Here is a 16,536-nt window from a genome sequence, read left to right as displayed (position 1 = left end):
GATGTGCTGTCACTCTCTGCACCCGCAATCCGGGCTGGAGACCCTCCTGGACTGGACTGCAGTGGACTGGACTGTCTCTGCAGGACCACCCAACACAATTAAAAGTCAAACCGCATCCAGATTGCGCTTCTGAAAGTGCATCTAAATCCATTTGAATGAGGCTTTGGGCAGGTCACTTGGACTCAAACCCGTCCTTATCCCCTTTTGCCCCGCAACGTCTGTCCCCCTCGCCGCTCCACGCATGCGCAGCACCGGGAGCGTCCCCCTGTCCCTCTCCCACGCCAGTGTCCCTCTCCGCGCCGGGGTCGGCCTGTTCCGCAGCCGCCAGTGGATCCGGCCAGCAGCTCCCCGTCTCCGCGGCAAACCACGGAAGCGGAGTCCTCGCCTGGACGGGGGACGCGACTAGATCACGACACAAGACGTCACACGTGTTGTTTTTTGGGGTTGATTTCTCACCGTTTGGTTTCGAGGGGAAGACGCATTACTATTCATATATGCGGCCGCAAGACCGGCGCCGAGACGCGCTAATTGATGCTAATTGAGCAGGGGGTTGTTTTTGTGGAAATCGCTCCGGACTACAATAACACCACAGTGTGATCTGTAAGCTGGCATCAGTGTACATAGTTTACTGCAATGCATTAGTATTAGTAGTAGTTTTATTAGTATGTTAAGGCAGGGCGTCATTGTTTACATGTTTACAGCCGTTGACGTGGGGACAGAGTAACAAACAAACAGGAGCGCTTTTTATTTTTATGTCTCCGGACGAGGTGCTGAAAGAGCAGCTGCTGTGACTTTCCCTTTTTCGTCGGATCATCTTATTATCATCTAATCATATTATTGGCACAAGCAGGACTTTTCCCAGATTGGGTTTTATTTTCCATTCATCTTCCTCTCCAGTGCCGGGGAATGTGGTGTGGAGGGAAAGAGTGACTGTGGGGCCGGGTGTGCCGTCCTCGTTTGTGTTTTCTCCGGGATTACAAATCGGCAAAAAAAAAAGGGGGAGAAAGGAGAGAGGAGGCAACCCGCACCGCGGCAAAGACAGCCGGGCAGCAGCCGGACTAGGCGCCGCCTGAGTCGGATCGAGCGCCTAGGAAAAACCGAGGCCGCACGACTCCGGGGGTGGCAAGATGGCGACAGCGGGGCCGGCGGCTTCGGGATCGACTGCTCCCACAGGTACAGTGCAACAGACAGCAACACCCGTGGGGAAGCAGGCGGGAGCAGGGAGACGTGGTCGGACAGAGCCGGAGTTGGGGCGGCAGGGGTTGTGTTGTGTTAGTGGGGGTGATTGGTGCCAGCTGGGATAGTATCCTGTAGGAATCGCTAGAAACGAAACGCAATAAAAGTTTGCATTGAAGCTGTTGTTGTTGTTGTTGGGTCCCATCCCCCCCTTCATTGTTATCAACGATTGTTATGTCATCCTGCCTGTTTGGACTCCCGGTCGACATACGTCTATAACGACCGTATTGCCCGCGGAAATGATGACCGATTAAGTTGGAACAAAAACAACACAACCAACAACACTTTTGCCGCAGAACACAATGCGAATCGCTGCAATTGAGTGGCCTGTGGATGTTTAATTAGTCCCACCCATTCAATATGCAGTCCAGTCCAGTCCAGCAGGGTCTCAGCCCTGGTCCTGCAGAGACACAGTCCAGTCCAGCAGGGTCTCAGCCCTGGTCCTGCAGAGACACAGTCCAGTCCAGCAGGGTCTCAGCCCTGGTCCTGCAGAGACACAGTCCAGTCCAGCAGGGTCTCAGCCCTGGTCCTACAGAGACACAGTCCAGTCCAGCAGGGTCTCAGCCCTGGTCCTACAGAGACACAGTCCAGTCCAGCAGGGTCTCAGCTCTGCTCCTGCTTTCCTGGACTGTATCTCTGCAGGCTGCGGTGTGTCGGCCTTCCCCTGTGTCCTTGCAGGGCTCTATTTTTACCCCTCATCCTCGGTTTATTAATACAGCTCTGGGATGGGCTGCTAAATGTGCAGAAATACAGTTAAATATAGACCTGCACTCTCTGCCTGCCTGTCTGCTCTCTCTACCTGTCTCTCTGTCAGTCCCATTTTTCACTGTCTGTCCCATATTTCTCTGTCTGTCTGTGCCTCCATCTCTCTGGTGGAGGTGTCTGTACAGAGGGTGGACAGTTAGACAGACCCACCAAAAAAAAAAAAAAAAAAGACTGTTTTGACAACCCAGAGAGTGAAAAGGAGGGGGAAAGGCCAGTGGAGAGCAGGGTGTGTAGGAGCAGGCCTGCATGACAGCGCTGTTGTGCAATGGAGCGGTTTCCTTGGCAACCGGGAGAGGGAGAGATTCCAGAACTGTGATGTCTTGTGTACGCCTGTGTGAGAGGAGCTGCTCTGAGTAACCTGGTCTGAATGAGTAATGCTGGAGTAAGTGGTCTGCAGTGAGAGGAGTTCTGGAGTCCATGTCCTCACACTTTTGCAGATGTAGTGTCTGCTGGCTTTTGTTTCAGCCCAGCCCAGCCCAGCACTTGGGCCCTTAATTGGTCTAATTAAACAATTAACTGGATGGCTTTAACACTTCTATTAAGACTCTGAAAAGCTCTATGTTTTGAGTAATCAACCAATTGGCTATAAAAATAAAATATGGAAGTTTTAGATAAGCCTATCTGAGTACATAATGACATTTTTTAAGTAGTTCCTGTTGGAACAAAAAACAGAAGACACTGTGGCCCCCCAGGACTGGACTGGAGTGTAGTGTGGTCTGAGTTTCTCTGGCATAAAGCATGGTTTGGACTTGGAGTATCACTGGAGAAATGTGTGCTCTGAGTATCTCTAGAGGAAAGTGTGGTGTGTGGCTGTGAGTAACTGGTCTGAGCTCTGAGTATCTCTAGAGCAGGGGTGGCTAACCCTGTGGATTTTAATTATCCACAGTATCCAATGATTGGTGGTTTAGAGAGACCTGGAGAGCCTGCAGGATTGCGGCTCTCAAAGAACGTGGTTGGCCACCCCTGCTCTAGAGGAAAGTGTGGAGTTGGGCTGTGAGTAACTGGTCTGAGCTCTGAGTATGTCTAGAATAACTTAGTTTTTTCTGACACTAACTCTGAGTGCCTTGGGCTGTGAGTAACTGTGGTCTGAGCTCTAGGTATCTCTGGAGTAACTGACCTTGTCCTCTCCTCCCAGACTTGAGGATGCCGTTCTGGAGACTGCTTTTCCCTCACACAGGTACACTGTGTGCGTGTGTGGGTGTGTGGTGAGTGTGTGTATCACGGGGCTCTTTGTGACGTAGCCCCTCTGTGAAATCGGTACAGTGGAAAATGTTCTGCGTCGGGAGACATGGTCTTTTGGCGTGGCGAGCTTATCACTCTACTGGGAGGAGCTGCTGCAGTGCGGGGGGACTGTCAGAGGAGTGAGAGCGTGTGTACGTCAGCCCGTGTCTCAGTTTGTCCATCAGCATGCGTGTGAGTGTGGCCCAAAGGTATCTACAGACAACCAGGCAGAGAGGGAGAGAGGGAGAGGGGGAGGCGTTGGCACCAGGCATGTGTGTACTTCCACAGCGCACATGGCTCTCTCCTCCAGAGTCATTTTTGACTCAGTGTTTGGCTCATGTTTTGCTTTTGGGGGGAAAAAAGCCCACCCAGGGCCAGCTGTGCATTCTGCCCAGGTGTGGCAGTAGCCTTATAGGGAGGAGAGAGATTCCATTCTGAGAATTCCAGCCTGAGGAATTCCGCGCTCAGAATTCACGTTGGGCTGATTTTAATGTGACTTGCAGTGGGGTGTAAGTGGCTTATGGATTGTGATTGACTGGTAATTGTCCTTGACCCTTAATTGTAATCTACTTGATTGATTTGTCCTAGTGGAAGATTTGAGAGGAGATACAAGATTATTACTACAGTTTTTTCTTTTTTAATTAGGATATTTATCGTTTTGATATATTGACCTTTTCTCTCTCGGTGGCCTCTCCCATGGTCTGTGATACTTCAGCGGACAATAATATTGATGTTTTTTCTTCTATATCCCTCCCCCACTCCCCATCTCTCTCCGCTCAGTGACTCGGGTCAAACCTATATGGGGGTATTGTGCGCCGAACTGTGTTGTTCTCCTCTCCTGAGGTGAGCGGCCGTAGCTGGAGGCCCCGGTGTGTGTGGGGTCGGGCTGTCTATAGAGTGCGGTGCGGTGCGGTGCGGTGTCGTTATTGGTGCGGGCGCAGCTGTCGTTGTCGCGGTAACGGTTGTCATGGATGCGGATTCACAGAAGATTCTCTGGAATGTGGGCTGTCTGATCATAATCTCTCTTTTGGTTTCTCTCTCTCTCCCCCCCCCTATCTTTCTATGTTCTCTCGCTTTTTCTTCTCTCCTGTGACTCTCTGTGGGTAACTCTCTCTCTTTCCCTCCCTCTCTTTCAGGCCCCAGTGGACCCCGGATGACGACCCCCACTGAGGTAAGCCAGTGACACTCCCCCCCCCCCCCCGATCTATACCTGTGTAACATACCAGATTTGTGCAACGTGTGTATGAATGTACAACTCTGTCTGTCTCCTCTCACTCCATGTTATTAACCCCCAGGCCCCCAGCTCGTCGGGACTGTCCAGCTCTCAGACGATGAAGAAGCTCGGGCACCGGGGTGTCAACCCCACTGGTGAGACCACCTACAAAAAGGTCAGAGGTCAGCCGGTGACACGGAGGTGCATTAAAGCACAGCACGGCGAGAGCAAGGCAGACTGATGAATTCTCTCCCTCTCTCTCCCCCTCCCTCTCCAGACCACATCCTCAGCCCTGAAGGGGGCCATCCAGCTGGGCATCACTCACACGGTGGGCAGCCTGAGCCAGAAGGCCGAGAGAGATGTGCTGATGCAGGACTTCGTGGTCGTGGAGAGCATCTTCTTCCCTGGGTGGGTGTTGGGGGGGTGTCAGGGGGCGGGCTTGGGTGTCTTCCAGTGTCTGGGTGTGTTTCTGTCTGGGTATATCCGAGTGTGTGTTTGTGGGTGTGTCGGGGTGAGTTTCTGGGTGTTGGTGGGTGTGTCGGGGTGTGTGTCTGGGTGTGTCTGGTGTGTGTTTCTGGGTTTTTGTGGGTGTGTGTCTGGGTGTATCTAGGTGTGTTTCTGGGTTTCTGTGTGGGTGTGTCTGCAGGTGTTTTTCTGTGAGGGTGTTTCTGTGGCTGTATCTGCCAGTATCTGGGTGTGGGTGTGTTTCTGAGGGTGTCTCTCATCTCTCGCTTTTTTGTATTTTGTATATATTTTTTAATGCTTCCTTGTAATTAATTTTCCTTCACACCCTCTCCTCCCTCCCTCTCTCTCTCTCTCTCTCTCACAGTGAGGGCAGTAACCTGACCCCAGCGCACCAGTACAGCGACTTCCGCTTCAAGACCTACGCTCCTATCGCCTTCCGCTACTTCAGAGAGCTGTTCGGCATCCGGCCCGACGACTACATGGTGAGATGGGGAGAGGAATAGGCGGAGAGTGGTGGAAGGGTAGGAGGGTGGGAGGGTAGAAAAGAGAAGAGGGAAGGAGAGAGTGGGGGAGGTTGAAAGGAGGAGAGGGGGTACAGTATGGCTAACTAGCATCTTCCCCCCCCCTTGGCCAGTGCTCCCTGTGCAGCCAGCCGCTGATCGAGCTGTCCAACTCGGGGGCCAGCGGCTCTTTGTTCTACGTGTCTAGTGACGACGAGTTCATCATCAAGACCGTGCAGCACAAGGAGGCCGAGTTCCTGCAGAAACTGCTGCCGGGCTACTTCATGGTGAGAGGGACCGGCACACTGGCACTGACACGCTGGCACTGACTGACACACTAAGTGACTGACACACCGACTGACACCCTCTCATAAGAACATATGAAAGTTTACAAACGAGAGGAGGCCTTTCGCCCCATCGTGCTTGTTTGGTGTCCATTAATAACTGAGTGATCCAAGGATCCTATCCAGTCTATTTTTAAATGTTCCCAAACTTTCAGCTTCAGCCACATCACTGGGGAGTTTGTTCAGATTGTGACGCCTCTCTGTGTAAAGAAGTGTCTCCTGTTTTCTGTCTTGAATGCCTTGAAGCCCAGTTTCCATTTGTGTCCCCGGGTGCGTGTGTCCCTGCTGATCTGGAAAAGCTCCTCTGGTTTGATGTGGTCGATGCCTTTCATGATTTTTGAAGACTTGGATCAAGTCCCCACGTAGTCTCCTCTGTTCCAGGGTGAAAAGGTTCAGTTCCTCAGTCTCTCAGTAGGACTTTCCCTTCAGACCTGGAATAAGTCTGGTTGCTCTCCTCTGAACTGCCTCTAGAGCAGCGATATCTTTCTTGAAGTGTGGAGCCCAGAACTGTACACAGTATCCAGATGAGCTCTAACTAGCGCATTGTACAGTCTGAACATCACTGCCCTTGTTCTCAATTCTACACTTTTGACAATATACCCTAACATCCTGTTTGCCGTTTTTATTGCTTCCCCACACTGTTTGGATGGAGAAAGTGAGGAGTCCACATAGACTCCTAGGTCTTTCTGATGCGTTACTTCATCTAGTTCTGTTCCTCCCATAGTGTAATTATAGTGGACATTTTTGTTACCTGCATGTATTACCTTGCACTTGTCCACATTGAATTTCATCTGCCAGGTGTCGGCCCACAACTGAATATTATATAAGTCCCTTTGAATAACCTGTGCTGCCTATGCTTCCCCCCACTCTCAGAACCTGAACCAGAACAAGCGGACCCTGCTGCCCAAGTTCTACGGACTCTACTGCGTTCAGGCGGGGGGGAAGAACATCCGCATCGCCGTCATGAACAACCTGCTGCCGCGCGCCGTGCGCATGCACCACAAGTACGACCTCAAGGGCTCCACCTACAAGCGCCGCGCTTCAGCCAAGGAGCGCGAGAAGGCCGTGCCCACCTGCAAGGACCTGGACTTCATCCAGGACGTCCCAGACGGGCTGTTCCTGGAGACGGACATGTACAATGCCCTGTGCAAGACCATCCAGCGGGACTGCCTGGTGAGGGGGGACAGAGTGTGTGTGTGTGTGTGTGTGTGTGTGTGTGTGTGTGTGTGTGTGTCTCTCTCTCTCTCTCTCTCTCTCTGTCATTGCATTAACCCCATCTCTCTCTCTCTCCACCCCTCTAGTTGTTGCAGAGCTTTAAGATCATGGACTACAGCCTGCTGGTGGGTGTGCACAACCTGGAGCAGGCCCAGCGGGAGCGGGGGGCCAGTGGGGGGCCGGCGGGGGGCCCGGACAGGGCGGTGACCCCAGACCACCGGGCGCAGAAGGCCCTGTACTCTACAGCTGTGGAGTCCATCCAGGGGGAGGCCAGGGGCAAGGGCACCGTGGAGACGGATGACAAGTGAGTGTGTGTGGCAGTGTTCATTTTGGCAGCTCTTTTAGATTTAGTTTTAGTCTTACTCTTTCGACTAAAATGCTTCTCAGTGTTAGACACTTTGTAGTTATTTCATCTTTCATTAGTTTTAGTTAATATTAGTTGATGAAAACTCCTGTCTAGGTTTAGTCAGTGTAATTTGTTTTACTTTCTTTATCACCATTATGCATTATGTCCAGATGTTTACATCAATTAGTGGATGGATGCAAAACAAACATTGATTGACTTAATTTGAAATGTATTCGAGTCACAATAAGAATAGAGTTACTAGAACAGTATGGATGCATATCTATGGACTTTATTCAATTGCAAATGTAATCCCATGGTTACATTTTTTTATTTTATTATTAATGCACGCGTTATTTAGGTCTGAATGCAAATATAACCATGCCATTTGTATTTTCATATTCCAGTGCGCACATTCACTGACAATATTAACATTTCAAATGGCTGTTGCATTAACATTTCATTTTCAAACATGCCCCCCACTGATACACAAAATACTGCATGTTTACAGTGATATTACAAGCATAAGCATATTGTTAAGCTCTACTGTAGTCAAGCGTGAATTGTGCTTCATGCTGTAAGCACTTAACTTGTCTTACTGTACTTATAAGTTAACCAATTAGATCCTAACTTTACTAATTAGTTTACTAATTGTATACCAGTCCTGTATACAAAAGAAGAGGCGATTTAACTTCACAATATGTATCAACTTCACATTAAGCCCAACACAGTAAACCACACCAAGTGCGTTCAACGTTTATCAAAACACATGCTTGTGTACAATTGGGTCGCATTCTGTTGCGCAGATTTCCGCGGCTCTGCGCAGAGCTGCAGAATCCCACCGGTCCCATTGGTGGAGCAGCGCAGATCTGCGCAGAACTGGGATAAGCTGCACTACACAAATCCGATGACCAAGTCAAGGCATGCATGATTATGACTGGACCATGAAACAGCTATCTGACCAGCTGCCTTGCAAAATACTGTAATTTATGTCCTTTAGTCTTGTTTCATTTTCATTTTTGTCCAATTTTAGTCAACTAACATTAGAAGGCATTTCTTTTTAGCTATCGTTGTTTTCAAAGTATTTAGTCTCATTATCATCATAGTTTTCGTTACTGAAAATAGGTCATTGACGAATATTTTTTGCCATAGTTTTCGTATGAAATTAATGCTGGTGTGTGTTGTGTAGCAGTGTTGTGTAACGGTGTTGTGCGTTGCAGGATGGGCGGGATCCCGGCCAAGAATGCCAAGGGGGAGAGACTGCTTGTCTACATCGGCATCATTGACATCCTACAGTCATACAGGTACTGACCACTGTCCACTGACCACTGTCCACTCACTGACCACCCACACAGGCACTGTCCACTGACCATTCACTGTCCTCTGACCACTGTCCACTGGCCTGATCTGTGGTGTTTCTCTCTCTCTCTCTCTCTCTGCAGGTTTGTGAAGAAGCTGGAGCACTCCTGGAAAGCCCTGGTTCACGATGGGGTGAGTCTCCCTGGATTACCTCTTCCTTTCTCCCTCCCCCTCTCCCCCTCTCCCCCCTCTCCCTCTGGTCGGCTGCGGAAACTACATTTGTGACTACAGTTTTCTCGTCTCTCTCTCTCCCTCTCTCAGGACACGGTGTCAGTCCACAGGCCGGGTTTCTATGCTGAACGCTTCCAGAGGTTCATGTGCAACACTGTATTCAAGAAAATACCACGTAAGAGCTGTGTCTCTGTCTGCAGTTCGGTTTCAGTGTCTGTCTGTCTCTGTTTACTTGCCTCTGTATGTCTCTGTGTTCCCGTCTGTCTGTCTCTCTCTCTATATGTACCTGTCTGTCTGTCTGACACAGTCTCTCTCTCTCTCTCTCTTTTACTGTTTTTAAAATTTTTCCTCTCTCCCTTGTTCCTGGTGCAGTGAAGCCCTCACCCTCCAAGAAGAGTCGAAGCGGGGGCCTGGGGGGGACGCGACGGGGAGGGTCAAGCGCAGGGGCTTCCCAGCAGCCCCCTAACCACACCCAGCTGGAGCCCAGACTAGTGTACCACTCGCATCTGCAGCACGCAAGCAGTGAGGTGGCGGGGGAGAGCGGTGAGTGAGGGGGAGGTGGCAGAGTCTGTGGAGGGAGGGAGAGGGAGGGAGGAAGGGAGAGTCTGGGGAGAGAGAGTTGGGGAGGGAATGGGTACGGGGAGGGAGCAGGGCAGTACTGTGTGGAATAATGAATTTGCTGTCTGTGGATTTTCTGTCAGGCATGCAGTCGGGCCGCCCTGACCTGCTCCCCACGACCCCGCCCCCAGATGAGGTCATCAGCGACTCTGTGGAGACGACCCTGTCGACCTCGTCGCTTGGCAGTGCTGGGCAGCATTCCCCCCCGCCTCGCAGGTCTGTCTCCTGCCCTCTGTCTGTGTCTCTCTCTCTGTCCCCCCCATCCCTTTCCTATCATTCACAATCTCTCTCTCTATCTCTCTCGCTCTCTCTCTCTCTGTCCAGGTCAGTTGGGGTGGACGTGCACGAGTCTGCCAGCACAGAGCAGGACCATGGCTCACAGCACAGGTACCACCGCAGGGAAGGGAGGGATGGAGGGAGCGAAGAAAGTGTGAGTGACTGTAAATAAGTGTGAGAGTTTAAGCTCCCTCTCTCTCCTCCTCTCTCTCAGTGAAGCCACTGCAGACCCCGCGAACGCCCTCTCCCTGACGGACATCGTTCTGGAGACTGACATCTCCTTTGTACGTAACCCCCCTGACCTCTGACCCCGTGACCTCCGACCTGGGCACCGCCGGGGGGGCCGAGCTGCGGACAGCCCCAGCACTACACACTTCCCAGGGCGGCTCCCGACTCCCATGGCCGTCGCCGCACACCGCTTCCCCAGTCTGGCGCTATTTGATGATGTCACTTATCTGAAATATTAGTCGATCAGCCAATAGCATAAGGCGCTGAATGACGCAGCCTCAGGCTCATTAAAGGGAAGGTGCTGTATTTTCTGTCTGTGCTCTTGAGATATGAGAGAGCCCCTTTTTACAGACATATAGTACTATATGCTGTTGTCATTATGATGTAATAGCTTAAAAATTATGTATTGATTGTTTAATAACGCTTGTTATTATGAAGGAGACTCATGTTTACAAGGTGCATCACAATGTAAAATGGTTTAATCGCTGGCCAAGCGATAACGGGCAAATCTGCAGTGTTGCCTTCATGTAAATGAAACGGCTTTTAAAGGGGAATTTAAGTGACTTCTGTGCTGTAAAGTGTAGAAACCTCCCCTTTAATTCCAGGGGCTGGATAGACTAATATTTCAGAGACTCGTTTTATGTGACCGTGTTTTATAAGAATATACACTCACCTAAAGGATTATTAGGAACACCATACTAATACTGTGTTTGACCCCCTTTCGCCTTCAGAACTGCCTTAATTCTACGTGGCATTGATTCAACAAGGTGCTGAAAGCATTCTTTAGAAATGTTGGCCCATATTGATAGGATAGCATCTTGCAGTTGATGGAGATTTGTGGGATGCACATCCAGGGCACGAAGCTCCCGTTCCACCACATCCCAAAGATGCTCTATTGGGTTGAGATCTGGTGACTGTGGGGGCCAGTTTAGTACAGTGAACTCATTGTCATGTTCAAGAAACCAATTTGAAATGATTCGACCTTTGTGACATGGTGCATTATCCTGCTGGAAGTAGCCATCAGAGGATGGGTACATGGTGGTCATAAAGGGATGGACATGGTCAGAAACAATGCTCAGGTAGGCCGTGGCATTTAAACGATGCCCAATTGGCACTAAGGGGCCTAAAGTGTGCCAGGAAAACATCCCCCACACCATTACACCACCACCAGCAGCCTGCACAGTGGTAACAAGGCATGATGGATCCATGTTCTCATTCTGTTTACGCCAAATTCTGACTCTACCATCTGAATGTCTCAACAGAAATCGAGACTCATCAGACCAGGCAACATTTTTCCAGTCTTCAACTGTCCAATTTTGGTGAGCTTGTGCAAATTGTAGCCTCTTTTTCCTATTTGTAGTGGAGATGAGTGGTACCCGGTGGGGTCTTCTGCTGTTGTAGCCCATCCGCCTCAAGGTTGTACGTGTTGTGGCTTCACAAATGCTTTGCTGCATACCTCGGTTGTAACGAGTGGTTATTTCAGTCAAAGTTGCTCTTCTATCGGCTTGAATCAGTCGGCCCATTCTCCTCTGACCTCTAGCATCAACAAGGCATTTTCGCCCACAGGACTGCCGCATACTGGATGTTTTTCCCTTTTCACACCATTCTTTGTAAACCCTAGAAATGGTTGTGCGTGAAAATCCCAGTAACTGAGCAGATTGTGAAATACTCAGACCGGCCCGTCTGGCACCAACAACCATGCCACGCTCAAAATTGCTTAAATCACCTTTCTTTCCCATTCAGACATTCAGTTTGGAGTTCAGGAGATTGTCTTGACCAGGACCACACCCCTAAATGCATTGAAGCAACTGCCATGTGATTGGTTGGTTAGATAATTGCATTAATGAGAAATTGAACAGGCGTTCCTAATAATCGTTTAGGTGAGTGTGTGTATATATATATATATATATATACATGAATATCATCTTAATCTCCAGGCAAATATATGTGCAACAATACTTTATTTTATTCCTGAAAATGGGAGCGGAAGTAAACCCTCTGTGTGGTGTGCTGTTGAGTTTCTGTGCCGCGGTGGCCACAGTACGGCACAGAGACACCCTCGTCGGCGCGGCGCCTCACGGCTCCCTCTCTGCGTCTCCTGTCTTCACAGTGAGCGAGAGAGGCTGGAAAAACCTGCGGCAGCAGAAGAGAAGGAAGGATGGACGGATGAGGAGGAAGAGGAGGAGATAATGAAGCTGGCGCCACAGTTAGACTGTTTTGGTTCCGGGTGAGCAGTTCTAGCGCTCCCACCCAACCGGTCTTCAGGCCAAGACGGTGACAGGCGGGGAGGGAGAGAGGGAAGAGAGGAAGAGAGGACTCTCTTCTGGACGGAGCCAGCCAAACTAGACTGGGCGGGGCAGTATGCTCTCTCCTCCGAGCTACATTAAACACAGACATTCTCCCATATATATATATAGTGACAGTCTGATCTTTACATCCCCTCTGACCGTTACGAGATCAAATGTGGCCTTGTTGTGTTTTATATCTGTAAATATGTTCTTTTAATGAAGCGCCCTGCTCCAGAATGCCCGGACTCGACTAGACTATAGCCAGTCGAGGCCAAGCAACTCCAGGGTAGCTGGCATTACTACCCCCCTGGGGGACTGTTCCCCTTCATCGTTTTTATTGTTTAGTATTCTATCTGTTATTTCGTTTCTCCTCCTCGGATTATGATTGTAACTTAAAAACGATGTGTGTGGCTTTTTCACAGTGTTGCAGTGCATTGTGGGAGGCACGGAACGGGGTCATGGGATGTCGGCCCAGCGCGGTAAACTGCAGTACGGGAGTGGAGTGCAGGGCAAGCACACTACACTGTAGGGTAATAAGTGCAGTGCCATACAAAATGATATAGCACAGCTCCCATTCTTCCCCCATCCCCATCAATCTGGGGACGAAAAAGGAGTCTCTCAATTACTTAATTGAACTAATAATAAGGCCTGGTCACTCCATTGCACCCAAGAGCTGGATTTAAACACTGCCATATGGTTAATTGATTAATTGACAATCCCCTCATCCAATTAAGCAGCTGGCTGTCCTGGAAGGGCTTTGAATCCAGCTGGGATAGGGGCTCAACCAATTAAGTGATTAGGCTAATTAACTAATTAGCAGCTCAAGGTGGAATGAGAACCAGAACATTGCTATAAATCTTACCGAAGTGGGGCATCGCTTAATTAGTCTTGTTAGTACCTGGTGACATGTTTAAGTGACTCTGTGTCTCGGCAGGTGCAGCTAGAAGATAAACAGGGAAAAAAAATGGTGTTGATAGTAATTGACTACCCTGCCCTGCAGTTTTTTGGTAATTGGTTAATTGAAATGAGGGATTATAAATGTTAATTAAGTAATTAAGGGCTCAGTTGGAACAAAAACCAGCAAGATCAAGATTATTATTGCTGTTTTGTTTGTGCTTACTCTCTCGGTGCTTCTCTTTCTGCCTGTAAACATCAGTATCAATACAACTTTGTAAAGACAATTCAGTGGAACTTTTTATGGCTGTTTTAATTTTTTTTTTCCTGGGAACCACCAACTGTAAATCCTGCCTCGTTCCCGGGAGAGGAAGTTCGGGATCCAGGGAAGTCGGCGTCCTGGGCCGAATCGCTGGCGGTTTTGTGCGTTGTTGCGTCTCGCTTCCGTTTTCTACGTTTTTTGCTGCTCTCCTCGTTTTTTGTGTGTTCACGACGACGATGCAGATTTTCGGCCGTTTTCTATATTCTGAAAATAAAACCGTACAAAATAAAACTCTTGGTTGTTTGTGTGTCGGCGTTCTGCACAGACACAGGCTAGAAACACGAAGCCCAACAGTGCACAGGGCACACACACATCTGTGCATATGTAGCCGATTCAACTCAATGCTGGTGCCCCCGTGTGGTGACTTACTCAGCTCATTTCTAACTAGTACACAGTTGCAGTTCTACTTCATGAAAAAAATACTGAATAACACAATACAGATTTTAAAGACGTTATAGTTCATCTGTCCAGTGTATGTGTGTGTGTGCAGTTGTGCAGGTTTTCTATCGCTCAACTCTCGGCCCCTCTCTGGTACCATACAGGTGGACACTTGTGTTTGTTTGGGGCATTTGCTGTCAGCCATTTGCACTTTATTTTAGTATTGTTGACAAGGTGACCCAGTAGCAGAGCTTATCGCTATGGCAAGCCAACTTATCATTTAGAGAGAACTTCAATTCATTTAAAGATGTCTTATTTAAAAGTACATTTAGAGATATCTTTAAATGATTTGCAGATATCTTTTAATGATTTAGAGTTATCTGCAAATCATTTTACCCTCTATTGCACGCATTATGAAATAAAGGAGGAAAAAATAAAAAATAAAAATATTTGTAGGTATGTTACCTGGAAGTATCATTGTTCAATTACAGAATGGAAAAAAAACTTTGAGAAAAAAATGCATTCATTCATGAAATGTAGTAACACTGTGGACAGATTTAAATCAGTCCTCACAGTCTTTTATCCTGACTATCCAGTCCTGACATTGTTCTCTACTGTGTGTGGCTCCATAAAACAGTTCAGAAACAGAGGTACACCTTGGCTCCGTTCGCACTGCACTTTTGGCATTGGACTTTGATCAATCCCTTACAGCCTGGGTTTTTGCATCTTCCTCTTGCTTCCACAAAGACAGGCCAGTGTCGTGTTCATCCTGGCGGATTGAAGCACAGGGTATTGGGTGGGGCAGTGCTGTTGTACCCTTGAGCAAGGTACTTCACTTAGATTGCTCCAGTAAAACGCCCAGCTGTATAAATGGGTACAAATGTAAGTCGCCCTGGATGATAATGTAATGTCATGTAATGGTATTGCTGCTGCAGGTCCTTTTCTCTTCTTTTCTGTTCTTGGGGTCATTCCTCCTCCTCCAGACATGCCAAGGATCTTGATTTTGGTCTCATCTGACCACAACACTTTCACCCAGTTCTCCTCTGAATCATTCAGATGTTCATTGGCAAACTTCAGACGGGCCTGTACATGTGCTTTCTTGAGCAGGGGGGCCTTGCGGGCGCTGCAGGATTTCAGTCCTTCACGGCGTAGTGTGTTACCAATTGTTTTCTTGGTGACTATGGTCCCAGCTGCCTTGAGATCATTAACAAGATCCTCTCGTGTAGTTCTGGTCTGATTCCTCACCGTTCTCATGATCATTGAAACTCCACGAGGTGAGATCTTGCATGGAGCCCCAGACCGAGGGAGACTAACAGTTATTTTGCGTTTCTTCCATTTGCGAATAATCGCACCAACTGTTGTCACCTTCTCACCAAGCTGCTTGGCGATGGTCTTGTAGCCCATTCCAGCCTTGTGTAGGTCTACAGTCTTGTCCCTGACATCCTTGGACAGCTCTTTGGTCTTGGCCATGGTGGAGAGTTTGGAATCTGATTGATTGATTGCTTCTGTGGACAGGTGTCTTTTATACAGGTAACGAGCTGAGATTAGGAGCAGTCCCTTTAAGAGAGTGCTCCTAATCTCAGCTCGTTACCTGTATAAAAGACACCTGGGAGCCAGAAATCTTGCTGATTGACAGGGGATCAAATACTTATTTCCCTCATTAACATGCAAATCAATTTATAACTTTTTTGAAATGCGTTTTTCTGGATTTTTTTGTTGTTATTCTGTCTCTCACTGTTAAAATACACCTACCATTAAAATTATAGACTGATAATTTCTTTGTCAGTGGGCAAACGTACAAAATCAGCAGGGGATCAAATACTTTTTCCCTCACTGTATAACAGTATTATAATAGGTAAAATTACACATTACTAAGGGTGATTAATATCACCCAATGTCATAATTGCACAATGTTACCTCCAGGTTACATACCAAAATAAATTAATTTTACATAGTAATACTAATGTGATCAGAGTGCAAATTATACAATGACAACCGGGGGGGGTCAGCAGAATGTGAGAGCGGGGGGGTAACCGTGAGAGAGGGGGACCACATTTTACGTTATGATATATTCATGTTTTGACCCCCCCACCCTTCTATTTATGCCTCTGTCGGGGGTCTTAATTAGGGGGGTTCAACTCCCCCAATCCCCCCTGTAATTCGAACCCCAAATGTGATAATACATTTTAATGATGAAAACAATTCTTTACTTACCTATAACAATGAATCCAATGTTTATTTCTTCGCACTGACAAAGCAAGATTCCTGACCACAAGTCAGGGCACATGGATCAAGTGAAATGACCAAAAATAAAAGCCTGCCATTGGTTTATTTAGACTGTTACTTTGAGGTAACAACCTGCAACTACAGAATTGAAGCATTTGTATGTGTATAATACAGCAAAACCTGGATTGTTACCCTCAAGTTACACTATGCAATAGAGGGTTAAAGAGATCTGCAAATGACTTCCTGTTCATTCAGAGATATCTGCAAATAATTTCCAGATGTCTTCAAATGACTTCCTGTATGAAGCCCAAAACTATAACTTCCTGTTCACTTGTTCATTTATTTCTATGTAACAGAATGTGGAAACAGGACGTGATAATCTCAGCCAACATACAGAAAGTCATTCAAAGATATCTTGAAATGATTTACAGATATCGCTAAATGATTTGCAGATATCTAAATAATTTAGAGATA

General features: G+C 48.0%; 1 protein-coding gene across 2 annotated transcripts; it reads left to right on the top strand.

The window, feature by feature from the left end:
• Window positions 1-237: 237 nt before the first annotated feature.
• Window positions 238-13,689, top strand: pip5k1aa (phosphatidylinositol-4-phosphate 5-kinase, type I, alpha, a). Of its 2 annotated transcripts, XM_066721331.1 has the most exons (16): window positions 239-1,173; window positions 4,359-4,393; window positions 4,518-4,610; window positions 4,713-4,843; window positions 5,265-5,382; window positions 5,535-5,687; window positions 6,618-6,917; window positions 7,046-7,263; window positions 8,523-8,606; window positions 8,745-8,793; window positions 8,923-9,007; window positions 9,205-9,375; window positions 9,534-9,666; window positions 9,775-9,837; window positions 9,941-10,010; window positions 12,065-13,689. In XM_066721331.1, the coding sequence occupies exons 1-16, from the start codon at window positions 1,128-1,130 to the stop codon at window positions 12,065-12,067; spliced, it is 1,752 nt and encodes a 583-aa protein (XP_066577428.1). In that variant the 5' UTR covers window positions 239-1,127; the 3' UTR covers window positions 12,068-13,689. The 2 variants fall into 2 exon arrangements, with proteins under 2 accessions (XP_066577427.1, XP_066577428.1); XM_066721330.1 differs by lacking the exon at window positions 12,065-13,689 and having other exon boundaries at window positions 238-1,173; window positions 9,941-10,831.
• Window positions 13,690-16,536: the final 2,847 nt, after the last annotated feature.

This window comes from Amia ocellicauda, chromosome 14 (assembly GCF_036373705.1).
Source record: "Amia ocellicauda isolate fAmiCal2 chromosome 14, fAmiCal2.hap1, whole genome shotgun sequence".
Taxonomy (NCBI): domain Eukaryota; kingdom Metazoa; phylum Chordata; class Actinopteri; order Amiiformes; family Amiidae; genus Amia; species Amia ocellicauda.
Note: the sequence above shows the minus strand (reverse complement) of the source record. Positions and strands in the feature narration are given on the sequence as shown.

Coding starts and splice junctions, on each gene's coding strand:
- pip5k1aa (XM_066721330.1), top strand. CDS start 1,128: ATGGCGACAGCGGGGCCGGCGGCTTCGGGATCGACTGCTCCCACAG. Junction 7,264..8,522: donor ACCGTGGAGACGGATGACAA/GTGAGTGTGTGT, acceptor TGTGCGTTGCAG/GATGGGCGGGATCCCGGCCA. Junction 8,607..8,744: donor GACATCCTACAGTCATACAG/GTACTGACCACT, acceptor CTCTCTCTGCAG/GTTTGTGAAGAAGCTGGAGC.